The sequence below is a fragment of the Physella acuta genome, unplaced genomic scaffold (assembly GCF_028476545.2).
Source record: "Physella acuta isolate Inbredline_101_S28 unplaced genomic scaffold, ASM2847654v3 ptg000820l, whole genome shotgun sequence".
NCBI lineage: Eukaryota > Metazoa > Mollusca > Gastropoda > Physidae > Physella > Physella acuta.
The window spans coordinates 452,521-475,591 of NW_026732338.1; the positions used below are offsets into that span (position 1 = coordinate 452,521).

Below are 23,071 nucleotides of genomic sequence, written 5' to 3' on the forward strand. Positions count from 1 at the left end.
GTGTGACACTCATGCTTCAAGTACCGTTCATGTGTGACACTCATAAAGTACCGTATACATGTGTGACACTCGTGCTTCAAGTACCGTACACGTGTGACACTCATCATGCTTCAAGTACTGTACATGTGTGACACTCATGCTTCAAGTACCGTACATGTGTGACACTCATGCTTCACGTAACGTATAGTGGTGTAACAATGTTTCAAGTACCTTATCAGTACGAAATTGTATAAACACAAAGCCTATTTAAGCCCCCCCAGCCTGTCGGCACTCGGTAGTTGGACCGTTACACCCACACGGCGGTGTAAACATCCATCGATTTATCTAGTATTGCGTCACGTGCCCCAGTAGGCTCTAGGCTTATCATGTTGATGTTGTTCAGTGGGCTCTAGGCTTATCATGTTGATGTTGTTCAGTAGGCTCTAGGCTTGTCATGTTGATGTTGTTCAGTAGGCTCTAGGCTTATCATGATGTTGTTCAGTAGGCTCTAGGCTTATCATGTTGATGTTATTCAGTAGGCTTTAGGCTTATCATGTTGATGTCGTTCAGTAGGCTTTAGGCTTATCATGTTGATGTTGTTCAGTCAACTAAGCCGTGCTATAAATACATTTGTTCTATTTTTAGGTCGAGGTGCAAATACATTTTTAGTTGCTTTAAAAACTTTGAATGAATATGTAACCAACAAACGGAAGTTAAATTTTGCAATCGCTACTGTCCTGGCTTATTAGCTTTATTTTTTTCTGACTGTATCATTCCGGTTGTTTGTTTTAACTGCATTAACGACGCCCCTCACTATATGGTATAATTTAATTAGGAACGGTTTTAAAGCGGAGGTGGTGTTGATCCGTGACTAACGCATGGCGGCCATTAAAAATAATGTTTACAACTTTGTTTATCGATTTAACTTCTGCGTTGTTTTTTTCGGTCACGTTTCATTATTTCTGCGTGGTCTGACCTCAACTTTTACCTTTGCTTCATTGGGTGTGTGTGTGGGGGGGGGGGGGGGAGGGGTAGTCTGATAATTTTTTAACACAGGCCATAGTGACTGTCTGTGGTCTTGAGCGGCCGCTCCCCCCCCCCCCTGGCCATTTTCAGCAAAGTGGCGCCTTTTTTGGAAACTTTTTAAACTCAAAGTTTTAAACAATGATTTTTGTTAAAAAATTATTTTTGGTCGTCGTCTATGTAAATCACAAGATTTCTTTTCATGCAGCAATTAAGCAGAATAGTACTATTCCAGTATCGTCTACGTTTACAACACATATTAACAGCTGTATCAAGTTTGTCATTCTAAAAATAACCATGTAGATGCATTGCAATTTTAAAAAACCTCTACGGGTAGTACCACTTGGCAAGAGGGGTGTTAATTTTAAGGCAACTGTATAATGTATTTGCTTAAGAGTAATTGATCTTGAAAATAATATACATACATCTTCACACATAATTACTTTATATATACAGTTTGAATCGTGTAATTTTTTTTAAAAAATTACAATACAGAAACAAATACAACTGATGTGGCACCTCTATTTAAATTTACTTATGGGCAAACTGCTTAGTGGTGGGGAAATTTTGACAAGGTCAACAATGTCATCATGATGAAGTAGTAGTATTATGACAGTTGGGCGATAGTGATTACGATTACAAATTATATGAAACAGTTACAAACCCCCTCCCCCCATAGACCCCTCTGTAAAAAAATAGTGTCCTAATACCACTGCTACTTATTTAAATCTATTTCTGAATCAGTATATATGTGTAATTGAATATGTATGTTTAGAACAATCATCTAAAAACTGACGCTATGTTCACTCTGTTAACCACACACACACACACACACACCTCACCACCACAATTGTGTAGAGCGACATTAATGTCACACCCAGGTATACACTGGGTTGGATAATTGACCTAAAGTGACTGGACAGTGGTGAATGAAGTTGAACCCCCCCCCCCCAACCCACCGCGAACTGATCTGTTAAGTACATTTGGGAAAACGCGTAACGATGTACCAAAGTACCATGCCGCCAGAATCATAGCTTTTGAATCAGGTAAAACTCTGTTAATATTGTTTTTGCTATTACCAGTAAACGTGATCTAACCCATACCTGATCACTATGTTAAAAAATGATCTTTAAAGAACACAAAAAGCAGTAGTTAATTAAAAGATGTATGATCTGAACTAAAAGACCGATAATTTAGTTAAATGTAAGCTATTATTCCTGATGTTTTTCTAAAACATTTAAAGCGTGTTTTTATACCAACCCTGATTTAAAAAACTATAATACTTTAGCATTTATGATGACGATATATTTATTAATTCTGATTGTAGAAAAAAAATTGAAAACACGAATACTGTTAAACAACTATATTACATTCTTAAGTAATTATTGATTTGTTTTGACATTTATAATTAAATATGTAGATATATACATATTTATATTAAGAGCGTGATTATTTCCCCTATTTTGCATGTCTTAATTAATGTCCCAGGGTTGTTTTTTTTTTAATTTGTTTTTACAGGAATTACAAAACAGATTGTGTTGCGTTTATTGTTTTTGGTTGTAGTGTATATATGTATTGGTTCTAGTGTATATATATATATATATATATATATATATATATATATATATATATATATATATATATATATATATATATATATATATATATATATATATATATATATATATATATATATATATATATATATATATATATATATATATATATATTGTTTACATTGATACATTTTTTGTTTTGTCGGCCTACATTGTGTGTTTTTTCTTATTTCTTCAAGTGCTACTTACAACTTATTTTACATCATAGCGAAGTAATGACATACGGCTAGTAAATATATATATATATATATATATATATATATATATATATATATATATATATATATATATATATATACGTATATAGAACGTGTTAAAAATCCGGCGCCTTTTTTTGCTCATTTCGCTCCCCCTACAACGAAAACCTGGATACGCCTCTGATAACCAGTGTTTCTTCCAGACTTTTTTTCTCCTGGGGGAGGCATTTTAAATCTTAGGGGGAGGGGGGGGCGGACTAAAATTTCCGGAGGGGAGGGGGGCGGACACTGTAAAAAGTATATATTTTCTAAATAAATTCCATTTCATGGGGGGGGGGGGGGGGGCGGTAGACTTTCTTGCTGTTCTGGTTAACTTTAAGTCGAAACTTTTTATATAAACTTTAAGTCGAAACCTTTTATATAAACTTTAAGTTCACAATGTCTATGTGGGGGTTTCGTGGCAAATCTTTCCAGATACAATTGTCCCCAATGACAATACCAGAATATCTCATTTTTAATATAATTAGATAAGTATTAATCGCTCATAAAATCTCTTGTAACAAATTTTCGTATTTTTAAATTTTCAGATCAATAAAAGCTTCCTTTTTTGTTGTTGCTATTTTGCGTGTTGCTTATTGCATTAATTTATAAACCAGTTTACTTTGCTAGTAGCCAAATGATAAATCACCAGTATCTGATTTGTCACTAATCTAGTCACGGGTTGTCATTAATTTTCCATCAATTGTCTCCCCTTAATTTTTTTAAATCCAGAGTTTTCTCCCTTGAATTGCTCACCTTCCGAACAGTTTCTGCCGGTCCAACCTTCATCACACGTGCACCAGTAGCTGGTTTCGTTGGCGCTACACACTCCGTGCTTACACGGCACACTGGAGCAGGGGCCCAGGGCTACATGGAGGTCATCAAACAGGATTAGACATGGAGGTCAACATGATTAGACATGGAGGTCATCAAACAGGATTAGACATGGAGGTCAACATGATTAGACATGGAGGTCATCAAACAGGATTAGACATGGAGGTCATCAAACATGATTAGACATGAAGGTCATCAAACATGATTAGACATGAAGGTCATCAAACATGATTAGACATGGAGGTCATCATGATTAGACATGAAGGTCATCAAACAGGATTAGACATGGAGGACATCAAACAGGATTAGACATGAAGGTCAACATGATTAGACATGAAGGTCATCAAACAGGATTAGACATGGAGGTCATCAAACATGATTAGACATGAAGGTCATCAAACATGATTAGACATGGAGGTCAACATGATTAGACATGGAGGTCATCAAATATGATTAGACATGAAGGTCATCAAACAGGATTAGACATGAAGGTCATCAAACATGATTAGACATGGAGGTCATCAAACATGATTAGACATGAAGGTCATCAAACAGGATTAGACATGGAGGTCATCAAACAGGATTAGACATGAAGGTCATCAAACATGATTAGACATGAAGGTCAACATGATTAGACATGGAGGTCATCAAACAGGATTAGACATGAAGGTCATCAAACAGGATTAGACATGGAGGTCATCAAACATGATTAGACATGAAGGTCATCAAACAGGATTAGACATGAAGGTCATCAAACATGAATTAGACATGGAGGTCATCAAACATGAATTGAACATAACACAGTTACAAACTGATACAAGCACGATTAGATAAACAGTTACAGATACAAACAAAATTAGATAGAAAACTGATACAAACTCCCTTAATTAGAGTTACGCTGTTAAAAACGTGTGTGGGCGTCGTATGAAGACCATGACAGCATGAATGTTGTCGATGGGGGGGGGGGGGAGAGAGAGAGATGGAGTCATACAAAACATTTTTGATGAGACTATTACATTTTAAACACCCACAAAAGATAAATCAAAATTTCCGTAGGATTCTCCTCTTCACTGGGATGTAGTTTTAATGTTGCCAAATGACTGACTTACCTCAGACAAACACTATCTTCATCTAACGACAAAGTGACTTACGTTTGACTGTAGTAGTCGTGGTGGTTGTGGGCGCTGTAGTAGTCGTGGTGGTTGTGGGCGTTGTGGTAGGCATGATGGTTGTGGGCACTGTTGTTATGGGCGCTGCTGTTGCTGGTGGTGTTGTTGGGGGCGCTGCTGTTGCTGGTGGTGTTGTAGGGGGCGCTGCTGTTGCTGGTGGTGTTGTTATTGGCGCTGCTGTTGCTGGTGGTGTTGTTATTGGCGCTGCTGTTGTCAAACTTGACGATGCTGTGGTAAATGCTGTTGTTGCGTTTACTGCGTCAGTACCGTTGGATGTGGAAGTTCCATTGTCCGCAGACGATGAAGTGTTGGTCTGCTCGGTGCCGGAGGCCTGACTGGTACAGCCTTGTGTCAGCAGCACCAACACCACAAGCACTGACAGAAGATGGGCGCGCGCTGACATTTTTATCTGGCACCGTCTGTCAAATGATGAAAATAGTCCAGAAAACTCCCCAAGTTTGAATCAACAAACACACATCTCCAACTCAACAGTATCGTCTCCTTGTGTGGCTTCAGCCAATCTATGAGAGCGGAATTCTTTGTTTAACTGAAAAGAAAAAGCGTTCATAAGTCAAGTGAAATCGTCGACCTAGATCTAATAAACCTAGCGAAGTTTACTGGACCTAAAATTGTAACATTAAAAAATATTATGGACCGTGTGTGAAGACCACGTTCAGAGGTAGACACCAAAGTTATGGCGAACTGAATGTGGTAGACACCAAAGTTATGGCGAACTGAATGTGGTAGACACCAACGTTATGGCGAACTGAATGTGGTAGACACCAAAGTTATGGTGAACTGAATGTGGTAGACACCAAAGTTATGGTGAACTGAATGTGGTAGACACCAAAGTTATGGTGAACTGAATGTGGTAGACACCAAAGTTATGGCGAACTGAATGTGATAGACACCAAAGTTATGGCGAACTGAATGTGGTAGACACCAAAGTTATGGCGAACTGAATGTGGTAGACACCAAAGTTGTGGCGAACTGAATGTGGTAGACACCAAAGTTATGGCGAACTGAATGTGGTAGACACCAAAGTTATGGCGAACTGAATGTGCTAGACACCAAAGTTATGGCGAACTGAATGTGGTAGACACCAAAGTTATGGCGAACTGAATGTGCTAGACACCAAAGTTATGGCGAACTGAATGTGGTAGACACCAAAGTTATGGCGAACTGAATGTGGTAGACACCAAAGTTATGGCGAACTGAATGTGGTAGACACCAAAGTTATGGCGAACTGAATGTGCTAGACACCAAAGTTATGGCGAACTGAATGTGCTAGACACCAAAGTTATGGCGAACTGGATGTGGTAGACACCAAAGTTATGGCGAACTGAATGTGGTAGACACCAAAGTTATGGCGAACTGGATGTGGTAGACACCAAAGTTATGGCGAACTGAATGTGGTAGACACCAAAGTTGTGGCGAGCTGATTGAAATAACTTCAACCTATTTCTTTAAGTTAGCTCGGTTAACAATTTAAAACATTGAAACAATTAAAAAAATCACTTTTAGCTATCCACTATATCACTTTTACTTAGGCTCTAAAGTTCAATACATCAGTTTTAGCCGCCCAATACATCCCTTTTAGCCGTCCAATACATCACTTTTAGCCGTCCAATACGTCACTTTTAGCCGTCCAATACATCACTTTTAGCCGTCCAATACATCACTTTTAGCCGTCCAATACGTCACTTTTAGCCGTCCAATACATCAGTTTTAGCCGCCCAATACATCCCTTTTAGCCGCCCAATACATCCCTTTTAGCCGTCCAATACATCAATTTTAGCCGTCCAATACATCACTCTTGACCTTAGACTGTCGCAGAATCGTTAATTGCTCGACGCGACATTTGAAAGACAGAGACATACTGACAGACGGCAAAACTCTTATAAGAGAAAACCTACGCTAAAAAACATGACCCACCTTCATATAAAATTATATTCTCCAACACAGAAATACACGATACACTGATCGACCTGGCTAATCAACAACTCTTTTTTTTAAAATAACCTCTTAATCGCATCACAAATCACGCGTAACAAAACAAATCTCACCTTTAGCCAACTTTGTATCTGAGGGGGTGTGCAAATCGAAATCTGAGGGGGGGTGCAAATCGAAAGTCTGAGGGGGGTGCAAATCGAAACTCTGAGGGTGGTGCAAATCGAAAATCTGAGGGGGGGTGCAAATCGAAAGTCTAAGGGGGGTGCAAATCGAAAATCTAAGGGGGGTGCAAATCGAAAATCTGAGGGGGGGTGCAAATCGAAAGTCTGAGGGGGGTGCAAATCGAAACTCTGAGGGTGGTGCAAATCGAAAATCTGAGGGGGGGTGCAAATCGAAAGTCTAAGGGGGGTGTGCAAATCGAAAGTCTAAGGGGGGTGCAAATCGAAAGTTTGTCCCCGGGCGCCGGTAAGGGTGGCTACGCCTCTGCCCCAAACCACAGATAAGAGGTAGAGATATGTGCTATGTCACACAGATAGGAGGTAGAGATATGTGCTATGTCACACAGATAGGAGGTAGAGATATGTGCTATGTCACACAGATAGGAGGTAGAGATATGTGCTATGTCACACAGATAGGAGGTAGAGATATGTGCTATGTCAGACAGATAAGAGGTAGAGATATGTGCTATGTCACACAGATAGGAGGTAGAGATATGTGCTATGTCACACAGATAGGAGGTAGAGATATGTGCTATGTCACAAAAGAGGTAGAGATATGTGCTATGTCACACAGATGGGAGGTAGAGATATGTGCTATGTCACACAGATGGGAGGTAGAGATATGTGCTATGTCACACAGATGGGAGGTAGAGATATGTGCTATGTCACACAGATAGGAGGTAGAGATATGTGCTATGTCACACAGATGGGAGGTAGAGATATGTGCTACGTCACACAGATGGGAGGTAAAGATATATGCTAAGTCACAAATATAAGAGGTAGAGATATGTGCTATGTCACACAGATGGGAGGTAAAGATATATGCTAAGTCACAAATATAAGAGGTAGAGATATGTGCTATGTCACACAGATGGGAGGTAGAGATATGTGCTATGTCACACAGATAGGAGGTAGAGATATGTGCTATGTCACACAGATAGAAGGTAGAGATATGTGCTATGTCACACAGATAGAAGGTAGAGATATGTGCTATGTCACACAGGGGTAGAGATATGTGCTATGTCACACAGATGGGAGGTAGAGATATGTGCTACGTCACACAGATGGGAGGTAGAGATATGTGCTATGTCACACAGATAGGAGGTAGAGATATGTGCTATGTCACAAATATAAGAGGTAGAGATATGTGCTATGTCACACAGATGGGAGGTATAGATATGTGCTATGTCACACAGATGGGAGGTAGAGATATGTGCTATGTCACAAATATAAGAGGTAGAGATATGTGCTATGTCACACAGATGGGAGGTATAGATATGTGCTATGTCACACAGATGGGAGGTAGAGATATATGCTATGTCACAAAGATGGGAGGTATAGATATGTGCTATGTCACACAGATGGGAGGTAAAGATATATGCTGTCACAAATATAAGAGGTAGAGATATGTGCTATGTCACACAGATGGGAGGTATAGATATGTGCTATGTCACACAGATGGGAGGTAGAGATATGTGCTATGTCACACAGATGGGAGGTAGAGATATGTGCTATGTCACACAGGGGTAGAGATATCCGCTATGTCACACAGAGGTATAGATATGTGCTATGTCACACAGATGGGAGGTAGAGATATGTGCTACGTCACACAGATGGGAGGTAGAGATATGTGCTACGTCACACAGATGGGAGGTAGAGATATGTGCTATGTCACACAGATGGGGGGTAGAGATATGTGCTATGTCACACAGATAGGAGGTAGAGATATGTGCTATGTCACACAGATAGGAGGTAGAGATATGTGCTATATCACACAGGGGTAGAGATGTGTGCTATGTCACATCAGACTTGTTGGCCAGCCTCTGATACACATATCTGTAGTCAACAGAGAGGCCGGAAAGAAACTTATCTCTAGTTCATTATCTCCTATCCCAAAGCTTGTCTCGACGGTCAGGCAGGTAACGTACAGCGCTGCTTATGTCATGCCACCACAAGATGGATGACGTAATCACCTTAAGATTGTGTTGACGGGACAACTCAATGTTTACATGGGACAACACCTTGCTCAACTGAACACAAACAATCTGTAGAGTTGGCCTTACATCTCTAATCGTTGACAATTACATTTATATGTATCGCTTCTTCCCGGAAAACTATTATTTCCTAGAGCTCTCTAGTTCTACAAAACACTATTGTTTATTTTTAACCAAACTGTGCGGTTAGCATGTAATATAAACCCTGCTATTTGTTTACCTAATCCAACTGTAACCTAGATCAACAGAGGCGTGTTAAATTAAAGTTTAATTAAAACTATATTGTTAGCATACTAATCAAGTAATATTTTCCCCAACCTGACATCAGAGGTCATAGTTAGTCGCTGATACACCACACCTGCACATTTGTATACCTACTTTTGCTGATATCCATCACCATGAAACCTAAGTCTGTGTATGTACTCCCCTGTGTATGTACTCCCCTGTGTATGTACTCCCCTGTGTATGTACTCCCCTGTGTATGTACTCCCCTGTGTATGTACTCCCCTGTGTATGTACTCCCCTGTGTATGTACTCCCCTGTGTATGTACTCCCCTGTGTATGTACTCCCCTGTGTATGTACTCCCCTGTGTATGTACTCCCCTGTGTATGTACTCCCCTGTGTATGTGCTGTACTCCCCTGTGTATGTGCTGTACTCCCCTGTGTATGTGCTGTACTCCCCTGTGTATGTGCTCCCCTGTGTATGTACTCCCCTGTGTATGTACTCCCCTGTGTATGTACTCCCCTGTGTATGTACTCCCCTGTGTATGTGCTGTACTCCCCTGTGTATGTACTCCCTGTGTATGTACTCCCCTGTGTATGTACTCCCCTGTGTATGTGCTGTACTCCCCTGTGTATGTACTCCCTGTGTATGTACTCCCCTGTGTATGTACTCCCCTGTGTATGTGCTGTACTCCCCTGTGTATGTGCTCCCTTTGTATGTGCTCCCCTGTGTATGTGCTGTACTCCCCTGTGTATGTGCTGTACTCCCCTGTGTATGTGCTGTACTCCCTTGTGTATGTGCTGTACTCCCCTGTGTATGTGCTCCCTGTGTATGTACTCCCCTGTGTATGTGCTCCCCTGTGTATGTACTCCCCTGTGTATGTGCTGTACTCCCCTGTGTATGTGCTCCCCTGTGTATGTACTCCCCTGTGTATGTACTCCCCTGTGTATGTGCTGTACTCCCCTGTGTATGTGCTCCCCTTTGTATGTGCTCCCCTGTGTATGTGCTGTACTCCCCTGTGTATGTACTCCCCTGTGTATGTACTCCCCTGTGTATGTGCTGTACTCCCCTGTGTATGTACTCCCCTGTGTATGTACTCCCCTGTGTATGTGCTGTACTCCCCTGTGTATGTGCTCCCCTTTGTATGTGCTCCCCTGTGTATGTGCTGTACTCCCCTGTGTATGTACTCCCCTGTGTATGTACTCCCCTGTGTATGTGCTGTACTCCCCTGTGTATGTGCTCCCCTTTGTATGTGCTCCCCTGTGTATGTACTCCCCTGTGTATGTACTCCCCTGTGTATGTACTCCCCTGTGTATGTACTCCCCTGTGTATGTGCTGTACTCCCCTGTGTATGTGCTGTACTCCCCTGTGTATGTGCTGTACTCCCCTGTGTATGTGCTGTACTCCCTTGTGTATGTGCTGTACTCCCCTGTGTATGTGCTCCCTGTGTATGTACTCCCCTGTGTATGTGCTCCCTGTGTATGTACTTCCCTGTGTATTTACTCCCCTGTGTATGTGCTGTACTCCCCTGTGTATGTGCTGTACTCCCCTGTGTATGTGCTCCCTGTGTATGTACTCCCCTGTGTAGGTGCTGTACTCCCCTGTGTATGTGCTCCCTGTGTATGTACTCCCCTGTGTATGTACTCCCCTGTGTATGTACTCCCCTGTGTATGTGCTGTACTCCCCTGTGTAGGTGCTGTACTCCCCTGTGTATGTGCTCCCTGTGTATGTACTCCCCTGTGTATGTGCTCCCTGTGTATGTACTTCCCTGTGTATTTACTCCCCTGTGTATGTGCTGTACTCCCCTGTGTAGGTGCTGTACTCCCCTGTGTATGTGCTCCCTGTGTATGTACTCCCCTGTGTATGTGCTCCCTGTGTATGTACTTCCCTGTGTATTTACTCCCCTGTGTATGTGCTGTACTCCCCTGTGTATGTGCTGTACTCCCCTGTGTATGTGCTCCCTGTGTATGTGCTCCCTGTGTATGTGCTGTACTCCCCTGTGTAGGTGCTGTACTCCCCTGTGTATGTACTCCCCTGTGTATGTGCTCCCTGTGTATGTACTCCCCTGTGTATGTGCTGTACTCCCCTGTGTATGTACTCCCCTGTGTATGTGCTCCCCTGTGTATGTGTTCCCCTGACATCCATAAAACCTAAGCCTGTGTATTAGCCCCCAACTCTGAGAATTCAAGAATTTTTTTATAATCTCTGACAACCTGTGGCTAGAGCTAGGTAGCAACAAGAAATTATCGGCACATTTGTTTACCGTAGCACTCCAGATTAGAGTGTAACACTCCACTCCAGACCAGAGTGTCCAAACATTTAATTCCACCACGCCACGCTCACACATTCCTGGCCAGCGTGTACCTTGATAAGACAGACTGGCGTTGATTATGTGTACAAACAAAACCTCAAACTTCCCAATTTACTAATCGATTTCCTCCAGTGAAGAGTGACTACATAAACTAGATGGACTGACCCGGACGTGTGGTAACTTAGTCAATAGGGCCACGATCCTTACGGAGATTGTGTGCGGACGTACACGACAGCAACATTACTTTTTAAGTCGGGGGATAAGATAAGAAGATATTGAAATAGACTGTCAATAGTTCTTATCAATTTGCGTGGCGCTAAAATAGACCAGTAAATACTGTGGGTTAACTTTAGTTGGCAGGTGATTTGTCCGCGTAAATTGAATCGGTTTCAAGAAAACAGCCAAGGTTAAGGAAACAATGGCGTAGACAGGGAGTATGGGGGTTATGGACCCCCCCCCCCCTCATCGACCCCAAATTGAAAGTTGCCTCTTACAGGTAATGGTGACGGTGTACTTTACCTCCCGTCTCCCCCCCCCTCCCCCACCTTTGCACCGTACAGTGTATGATTGTCCTCGGCCCTCGGTAGGCCACTGGATCGTGTAACACGCCCTGACTATCTGGGCTTCCATATATGTAAACAGCCTGTATGTATAGTATCTGTTATGTTATGTATAGCCTACCACCACCTGACCGATGGCTGCTTACAGTCTAAGGAGACGTCAACTAACCCATAGCATAACACTGAACATTTCACGGATCTCCAAAATCTTTTAATTGTGTTGAGACTAGAACAATAGTTAATATATTTTTCTTTATAAATTCCATTTGGTTCGTTGGGGGGGGGGGCATTGCTGGTGGACGTGTTTTGGATAACTGCTCCCCCCCCCGCACCCCCACGGAGATACTTGACACGGTCGTCTTCTGCCCTAACGACAACATCGGGTTGTAGATAGGGCTTATTTCAACATTGGGTGTGTAGATAGGGCTTATTTCAACATCGGGTGTGTAGAAAGGGCTTATTTCAACATCGGGTGTGTAGAAAGGGCTTATTTCAACATCGGGTGTGTAGAAAGGGCTTATTTCAACATTGGGTGTGTAGATAGGGCTTATTTCAACATCGGGTGTGTAGAAAGGGCTTATTTCAACATCGGGTGTGTAGATAGGGCTTATTTCAACAATGGGTGTGAAGTTGTGGTTTATTCTTACATGGGATAATTATTTCACTTTCTCAGCCTAACAAACCTTAATTTACATACGTAAAAAATACCATGGAAGTGTACAGACATCTTTTTTTTAAAAACCCATGGTTTATTTTTAGAATCGAGGATCAGATTACAAGAAAAACTAGACGGATGGGGGGGGGGGGGGGGAGACAATCTCAAGGACATAATCACAATACAACGTAACAGGGAGGTAAGCGCGCCTATACCCTAACAAACTGCGCAATGATTTGCATGTCTGGCGTTCACGTTACAAAGAGGCTTGCGGGAAAATAAAAACATTATAAAACTTCAGCCTATACGAATAAAAAAATTAATTCCGTTGAAATATAACGTGGTATGAGTCTATTTATAAGTAGAAAAAAAGACATGATCTACGGTAGTTTACCACTAATCGTATGTCAAGCAGTAGCAGATAGTGCAGCAACCACGCTAAGTTTTCTAATCGCTACATTTGATAAGAACATCTCGTCTGATACTAAGATTGATTAAAAAGTACAACTTCTGGACCAATAACGAAATTATATGTTGTGCAGTGGCATAGTTTTAACACTTCAATCAAATAGGCAGTGGCATAATTTTAACACGTCAGATAGCCAGTGGCATAATTTTAACACTTCAATCAAATAGCCAGTGGCATAATTTTAACACGTCAGATAGCCAGTGCCATAATTTTAACACATCAGATAGCCAGTTGCATAATTTGAACACTTCAATCAAATATCCAGTGGCATATATTTTTAAGACGTCAAATAGCCAGTAGCATAATTTTAACACGTCAGGTAGCCAGTGGCATAATTTGAACACGTCGTAAAGTCAATGATTGAAGACTCACAAGACTAACGTGTGTAAACGTTGGAAGGTGAAAGGTTACACGTTAACCTCAACTTGAAATATATTTGTACGACATAAAATATGTGAAAGGTTACACGTTAACCTCAACTTGAAATATATTTGTACGACATAAAATATGTGAAAGGTTACACGTTAACCTCAACTTGAAATATATGTGTACGACATAAAATTAAAAAAAAAAATTTTAATCCGTCTGCAGCCATCGTCTTTCAATAAGATAAGTAAAAAAGCGCTAGATAATGTTTGATCAGGATAGAATGTTTTAGCCAAGTTTTTAGAAGTGTCAAAATGTTTTAAGTGTTTTGATGTATGGATAATGTGTAAAGGCAGTTCATTATTTAAAACGTTAAAATTAAAATATTTTTAAAATATCACTACTGTATATAAAAAAAAAATACCTCTATCCCACAGATTGAAGCTCTCAATTAACAACGCATCAAACAAACTTTCCTCTACTTGGCTATACTGTCTGTAACATGGACTCATTAAATCTGACAGATAGGCCGAGCTCAACTATTGGACAGTCAACGTGTTTGGTCCAACTTGAATATAGGCCGTCAAACAAGGCCACGGTATCTGCCGGATGTACTACCTACAGTCTGATTCATTGAAATGTACAACCACGTTTGGTGGTCCAATCACCATTTGTAATATGTGACGTCATTGGCCCACAACTGCGCAGAAAGTCAATACGGACCCAAGACCAAAGAAAACATGCAACAGATTGGTTGAATATTCCTTCAGAGATGGGGGTTAGTGTAATGTTGTTGTATAACTACAATACTGCATTAATGTAATGTTGTTGTATAACTACAATACTGCATTCATGTGATGTTGTATGACTATAACAACATTAATGTCAGATGGTTGTATAACTACAATACAGCAGCAATGTGATGTTGTTATGTGACTATAATAGGCCTGCAACAATTATGTAAGGCTGTTATATGACTATAACAGAAATGTAGATGTAATGTTATATGACTTTAATAGGCCTATTGCATTATTGTAATGTTGTTATATGACTATAGGGGTCATCCATAAATGACGTCATACTCATAAGGGGGAGGGGGTCCGTAATTTTGTCACGGTGTGTGGTGAGGGGGAGGGGGGTTTAGATGGTGTGACGTCACACTTTTTGCATTATAGAAAAGCAATGTTAGAAAACGAGTTTTAGCCGTTATTTCGCGTCTTAGAAAACGGTTTTAATAAATTGTAATAGGAATTCGTCAAAATACTCTATGTTGACAGAGTTCAGACAAGATTTTGGAAAAACATAGATTTTTTTAAGAAAAATTCAACAGCAATTTTGAGGGGGGGTAGGCTGAGGTGTGACGTCATTTTAGGGGGGTCTGGTTTTTTGTGACGACGTGTGATGGAGGGGAGGGGGGAGGTAAAAATCGTCAAAAAAGCGTGACGTCATTTATGGATGACCCCATAATAGGCCTATTGCATTATTGTAATGTTGTTGAATGTTATATGACTATACTAGGCCTATTGCATTATTGTAATGTTGTTGTATGTTATATGACTATACTAGGCCTATTGCATTATTGTAATGTTGTTGTATGTTATATGACTATACTAGGCCTATTGCATTATTGTATTGTTGTTGTATGTTATATGACTATACTAGGCCTATTGCATTATTGTAATGTTGTTGTATGTTATATGACTATACTAGGCCTATTGCATTATTGTAATGTTGTTGTATGTTATATGACTATACTAGGCCTATTGCATTATTGTAATGTTGTTGTATGTTATATGACTATACTAGGCCTATTGCATTATTGTATTGTTGTTGTATGTTATATGACTATACTAGGCCTATTGCATTATTGTAATGTTCTTGTATGTTATAGTAAACACACGGTCTGTGCAGACTCGAGGGTATCTCAATGAGGACGTCAATTAATGGCCACACACTCGTGGGGGTGGGGGTGGCGTTAGTGACGAGTGGGGCCGGGCTTTTCTTTATAGTAGAGCACAATTATACATTTTAAGAAAATCTTTTTTTCCTCCTTTTTAGTGCATAATTATATACAAGCTTGTTATTAAAACGTTTTTTAATGAATTTTTAAAAATTATTACAATTTATTACATGTCGATAAACGACGTCACATTTGGGGAAATGTATTCGAATTTGTATTGAACGTTTGCATTAAAGGATTTAGTCGCAATCTCGCATTGTTGTGAAATTGTAATACAATCAATCAATAATTTTAATTTTGGCCTAGATGTACTAAAGTGTTCAATATTTAATAGTGGCTACTTAGGAAAATCTAACCAAACTATTAAAAGAAAATAAGAGGAACCATTATTTTAGATGATATTTCTTTATTCATGGAAACAGCTCAATTAAAAATATGGAAAGAGAATGAAAAAGAAGTGGCGTGGGGGAGGGAGGAGGAGCTGAATTATTATGGCAATTCTGGCGAGAGAAAGCATGCAAAAATTGGGGGGGGGGAAGCAAAGCAATGCAGCATCTATAAAGGGTTACGTTTTAATTTGTATACAGCGTGAATGCGTGGTATGTTTGTGTGCTTCATTGCTTGAATGCTTGCTTCTTGAAGCAGCTAAATAACTACTCTATACACTTTAGTATATAAACTAAATAACTCGACACTAGTTTACTATATTTAAAACATGAATTTAGGAGAGAAAAAAATGTCTGTTGGCATGCGGTAAACGGCGTTATGGTGATCAGTGCATTGGGCAACATCCGGCATCCGCCTTTGGCATCGTCTGACGTTAGCACTGAATCATTCCACAAACTCGTGCATTTCTTTCTCTCTCTCTTTCTCTCTCTTTCTTTCATTACTCCCCCTCCCCCCACACATAATTTTATTTAATGATGTATCCTTTTATTACGTTAATTCCCAACCCCTATTCCACTTAATATAAAGTTGATCCTGATTTATTTTTATACGGCTGTTTCCGACGTCCTCCACACCGGAAGTCGCACACAATCCATCTAGCGAATCAGATCGAGGGAATCTGACATGTGACTAAAGTATTTAATTTCCGTTGGTCGTGTCATAGTCACAAGGGAGGGGGGGGTCAAAAAACACTGATTGTAATATATATCATATTGTATGTGTGATTAAAACACTCGATAGAGTTGGACACAAAAGACTTCATGTCGTCATAATTTTATCAAGCTGAGTTTGTGATTTTCCCGTTAACAAAAACAAGTCGTTTAATTTGATAGAGATATGCAAAAGTGATAAAATTAGCCCCCCCCCCCCCCCACCACCACCACACCCCTAAGTTTTGGAAAAAAATTGGGCGAAATATAGAAAGCCCATTTAAAAGTTTAAAAAAACCCATTTTGTTTATTTGTACTTTTAAAAATAATTTGCATAAGTTGCCCTGTTCCCAGGGGCGGAACTACAGTGCCGCCAGACCCCGCAATGCGGGGGGGCCCACGCCATTTAGGGGCCCAGAGCCGACCATAATAAAAAATTTTATAGTTAAAAAAAAAGTAAATTTTCTTTCATTTTTAACTTGATGGTTGTTTTGTAAAAAATTACCGTAGCTGCGGTTGGATTATCTTTATTCTATAGACACCACCCCACACTCTTGTATCTTCTTTTTCCCTTTGTTTTTAAACAACTTTGAAAGCCGAGTCTTTCATCTACAATTAAACGTATCAAAGATAAGCAAATGTTCAAACCATGACTTATTTCCCTTTTTAAAAAATAGTCAAATAGGGGTGATCATAAGCACGTTTTAATAGATTTGTACTAAACAAATTAAAAAGCAATTACTTCTCTTAATTATTATTTTTTTAATAAGTAATTACTAAAGAATGATAATGCCTAAAAAGGAAATGTATTGAGATGTATTAAATCAATAATATTTAGAAAATTAATAATATAACTACAAAAAAAACATAAAAATAAACATAACACGAGACACCATTACTTATACAAAGCTTTCATGTCTTATATTATTTTGACCGACAAGTATCTACGAAGGCTTCTATTAAAAATTAATTAATACTGGTTTTTCACAAAACACGCTAATGCACTTGCACACATGACATGATGTTGAACAATTTTTTAATTGATGTTTTTTTTTCAAATTTCGAACAGGACAGCAACGAGTATCCTATGTTCGTATTATGTTATTGTATATATATATATATATATATATATATATATATATATATATATATATATATATATATATATATATATATATATATATATATGGGGGGGGGGCCTAAAAAATTTTTTTGCGGGGTGGCCCTTTTTTTCTAGTTCCGCCACTGCCTGTTCCCATCCAATGTTTCTTCCAGACATTTCGCTCCGTGGGGGCACTTGAAATGGGGGGGGGGGGGGGGGGGAACGGACTGAATTTATTTTATATAAATTCGATTTCGTTTCGGGGGTGGGGGGTCTCTGAAGAGATTTTTGGAAGAAACTCTGTTCCCTTTATTGATTCCTATGTTGTATAGCTACAGGCATATATATGGAAGAGCATGGAGTCCGCCCCCCCCCCAATATATATGACGAAAATAGAAACGTAATTGATATAGAATCAATGACATTGTGATAGAAGTTATAAATCGATACGGAATAAAATAATGATTTTATTGATTTCTCCAGGTAAAAGCATTTCCTTGTAGCATCGTTCCCGTCGCTCACCCCCCCCCCCCCCATCTCTTGCCTCTTTTCTATAAATATGTCACCATTGGTGGGCTGGCCCGCCGCTCTACCGAGGAAAATCTCGGTGGGCCCCCAGGAAAAAATTCTAGTGGGCCCCTAGAAAAAATTTCGGTGGGCCCCCAGGAAAAAAATTCTAGTGGGCCCCTAGAAAAAAATCTCGTTGCAGTAACAGGAACAGTGCAGTAATAGTCGTATTAGTTGGTTTTTTAATTGTTGGCATATTGGTATTTTACTATCCTTAATGCCAAGGCGTAAAAAAAAGACAGACAGACGGTGTTTACAGACAGACAGACAGAAAGACACACACACACACACACACACACAGAGACACCCACAACGACAGAATTGCAAAGTTCAGTTTTTCCGACTCTAAATGTGGATTTAGAATTTTTGCCCGATTAAAATAAGTCCCCTTTACTCCGTATATGATAAAGTACTGAGGTGTAAAACGGTGAAAACTGTCAAAATGTCATGTGATTTTTGTGCACGATTACAATACTTCCTCTATACTCTATACGAGAAAGTAAAAACGCACAATGAAAATTTCAATCTGGGGTTTTAAAATTTTACCGGCCTCTTGAACACCGTCAGTTCACTCCTGTCTGTTATGTATTTAATTTTCCCACCGGCTCCCCTTATTCTTTAAGAAAGTAATCCGTACAATACTTTTCATGTGCGGATGAAAGACTTTATCAGCTAAAAAAGTTAATCCGATTTTTTTTTTAAACACACTACAAAATCACAATCCAAAACACAATGTCATAATATTTTTTTTAAAGAAACAACAAACATTTTAAAGTGCAGGCTATACATTATTCAGAGTCATCCGATTGTAAGGCTTGACATGAACAGATGTTGAGGAATGTCATTTATTGTCAAGCTAATCTGTGGAATCAACCAGGAATAAGGTTATCTTCTTTAGAAGGTAGAGCGTTGTTTGATTCGCTGCGGTAGGGGTGAGGGGGAGGGGGAATCTTGCTAGGGGTCGTTATGTGAGAGGAAGTGTCGCAAATATTTGACAGGGTGGGCGTGATCGGGTTTATATACACCCAAGCCACACCCACCATCTGTATAGACCAGAGCCACACCCATCCCTCGTTATAGTCTCGTGTCACACCCACTCTCCCATACAATTAGGGTGGGCGTGGCTTGGGTCTATAAATAGAGTGGGCGTGGCTTGGATATATAAAGAGAGTGGGTGCAGTAGCGGATTAAGGGAAGGCTAAGAGGGTTGCACCCGTGGCCCCCAATTTTAGGGGCCTCCAAATTTCCTCTTACATATCATAGTAAATTTCACTTTACAGCGTAATTGTTTGTTTTTCTTTAAAAATTAATGCTTACATGTTTGCATCACAAACTTAATACCTTTTTTCAGAATATCAAACAAGGGCACACACTGAACTATAAATACTAGCTGTCATCACCTCCTACCCAGACATTGTTTATGATCACATGCTAGATCACATGCTAAATCACATGCTAGATCACATGCCATTGCTAACGCTTTTGATAATGTAGTCTCACTAAGCCCTTGTCCCCCCATCCCCACCCCCACTCTTTTAATAAGACAAGCATATGTGTTGTTACAAGCAAAAGACAGAAGTAATGAGAATCAACAATAACCAAGAGGCCCCAGTGACAATAGACGGAAGACATGCAAATAATGTGAAAGAGTTTGTCTACCTTCAACACTTGGCAGCAAGATCGGCAAAACGGGAGGCACAGAGGAGGACATACGTGCTAGAATAGAGCCCGCTGCGCTTTCACAGTTCTGCGACCTAGATCTATATGGAAAAATTCTGCCATCTCCATTACCACAAAAATTAGGATACTTAACTCAAATGTCAAGGCAGTTCTGCTGTATGGAGCAGAGACATGGAGAGTCTCCAAAGCAAGCACAGCAAAGATACAGACCTTCATAAACAGATGCCTTAGACAGATTTTGAAATTGAGATGGCAGGACAATGTGCCGAACATAGAATTATGGAGAAAAGCAAGGCTGGGGCCTATGGGTGTGCAAATAAGAAGGAGGAAGTAGCACTGGGTGGGACACACGCTACGAATGGCTCACCCAAATGTTACACACCAAGCGCTTGAGTGTAACCCCCAGAGAAAGCGGAAGAGAGGGCGCCCAAGACAGACCAAGAGGCGGAGTCTTCTTGAAGAACTGAAGCCAACAGGGATGTCTTGGAAGACGGCAAAATTAATAGTCGGGGATCGGAAGAAATGGAAGGAAATGGTTGAGGCTCTATGTTCCATAAGAAGCAAAGAGGACTAAGTCAAGTAAGTCAAGTAAGTCAAGTAAGTCATGTGTTGTTACAAGCAGCTCTGTGGAAACACACGTCACATACTTTAGTCCCCCCCCCCCCCCACTCCTTCAATAAGACAAACACACGTCACATGATTTAGTTTCCCCCCCCCCCCCCACTTATTCAATAAGTCAAACATTAAGCTACAAGAAACTGTTTCTTGTTTTTAGTGAAAGAAGGCTAATTATTTGGTGGTCAAATCGACATGACTCGTCTATCTAGGTCTTATTGTAGGCAGTGAACCGTATCTGGTTGTACGATGGAAGTAAGGGTAGGTCAGCAGATCAACCTTGACCAGCTGGTATCACCACAAGAACATAGGCGGCAGAGAACAGTTGAGGCTATACATTGGGAATCGTTGATTAGAGGTTGAGATAGTTCGTGGAAAAAATTTAAGTCGTTTTTTTTTATTGATTTTTTTTTATGTTAAGCTAGTCCGTATGACTTAACTTATATTTCATTATGCTATAACTGTACATTGCTCAATGTTATTTTCTTAACCTTAAGTGTGGAACCAAAGGCAGGTTATATTTGGGCAAGACCGCCACCTCCTTACACCCCGCCCCCTCCCGTTCCAAGTTATTCTCAAACATAACACCGTTGTGGGGCCGACAGTATTAAGACATTCTCGTTGACGTCTTAGTATTTCAGTCAAAGCCGAACTTGAAGAGGAAGTAGAACAGCAACATTTTCATGCCCCGTGTCAAAAGATGTTTATCTTTTTTTTTCTGACAGCAGATTACACCGTTACACGATCTTGTTTAGGTGACTAATCTTTTCTTGTTGCAACTTTGCTACATCAACTTTGAACTGACTTTCTATAAACACCTCCTACAAACGAGTTCTATTGACTGGGGTGTAACGTTGTTGGATGTGGTTCCTTCGTGACTGCATTATAGTGTTCAACACAGGTTCAGCTGCTAGTGATGCTATTGAAATAGCAGGTCAAATGTACCCAAAAGTAACATTCGCACTTATCTCTAAGAACGTTCGTGTTAAGAATGTCGGAAGGTGTACCACCACGATATATAGCCACTACATAAACATGTGATTGAATATACCAGTAATCCAAAGTACCTTTAATATCAGTTTCAAATCTACCACAGTCTGTACCCCACTCTATCAGTATTAAATCTACCAAAGCCTCCCCCCCACTAGATCAGTATTAAATCTACCACCCCCCCCCCCCCACTATATCATTATTAAATCTACCACCACCCCCACTGTATCAATATTAAATCTACCACCCACCCCACTATATCAGTTTTAAATCTACCACCTCCACCACCCCCACTATATCAGTTTTAAATCTACCACCACCACCCGCCAATATATCAGTATTAAATCTACCAAAGTCCCCCTCCCCCACTATATCAATATTAAATATACCACACCCACCCCACTATATCAATATTAAATCTACCAAAGTCCCCCCCCCCACTATATCAATATTAAATATACCACATCCACCCCACTATATCAATATTAAATCTACCAAAGTCCCCCCCCCCCACTATATCAATATTTAATATACCACACCCACCCCACTATATCAATATTAAATCTACCAAAGTCCCCCCCCCACTATATCAATATTAAATATACCACACCCACCCCACTATATCAATATTAAATCTACCAAAGTCCCCCCCCCCCCACTATATCAATATTAAATCTACCACACCCACCCCACTATATCAATATTAAATCTACCAAAGTCCCCCCCCCACTATATCAATATTAAATCTACCACACCCATCCCCACTATAACAGTATTAAATCTACCACAGTCCCACATAAAACCACAGCCTCCCCACTATATTAATATTATATCCACCCCCACCCCCACATCCACCCACCATATAACCATCGGATAACAACACCACGCACTTCATATATTATCAACATGAGTATACTAACAAAAGTAGCGGGAAGAAATGCGTCATGATTCCTACGAGGTATCTCAGAACATAAAACCAAAGAATACAAAAACACTTAAGAAATAAAAAATGTAAACAATGTAAACTTTTTAAACTAACTCTCCCCCGCTGTGCTCAAACTTATCCTTTGAAATTCCCAGTATCCGGAAGTGTCAAGTTCTTTCCCTCTATCCACCCCAAGTGAAAACAGAAAAAAATGTGGATAAGAAAATGTTTTCAAAACTCTGTCCTTCGAGTCCCATTTCTTCTTGAATCTACACTGTCGCTTTACACCTGTCATGTGCCAGATTTTTACTTCCTTCACTATGAACTTTAAAGTTAGCACCAACAGTTTTTTCTGTGTACACGTGGAAAACGTTGGCAAATAGACATTGCTTTTTCCATCTGAATTTTCTTAGAAAATTTTACTGGGTTTTTATTTTTATTTTTGATGACTCTGATATATCATATTATAATATGTGTGTGTGAGTGTGTGTGCTATCACATAGGTAGTTTGATATAGTGTCACCATCG

General features: G+C 40.0%; 1 protein-coding gene across 1 annotated transcript in view; it reads right to left on the reverse strand.

Moving 5' to 3' along the window:
- LOC131951679 (mucin-like protein) overlaps nt 1-23,071 on the reverse strand; it is a 55,853-nt gene that overhangs the window by 29,097 nt on the left and 3,685 nt on the right. The window contains exons 2-3 of the mRNA XM_059314035.1: nt 4,840-5,404; nt 3,611-3,721 (exon numbers count right to left, since the gene is read on the reverse strand). Of these exons, the coding sequence (XP_059170018.1) occupies nt 3,611-3,721; nt 4,840-5,260 (532 nt within the window). The 5' untranslated portion in view covers nt 5,261-5,404. The remainder of the gene's footprint in view (nt 1-3,610; nt 3,722-4,839; nt 5,405-23,071) is intronic.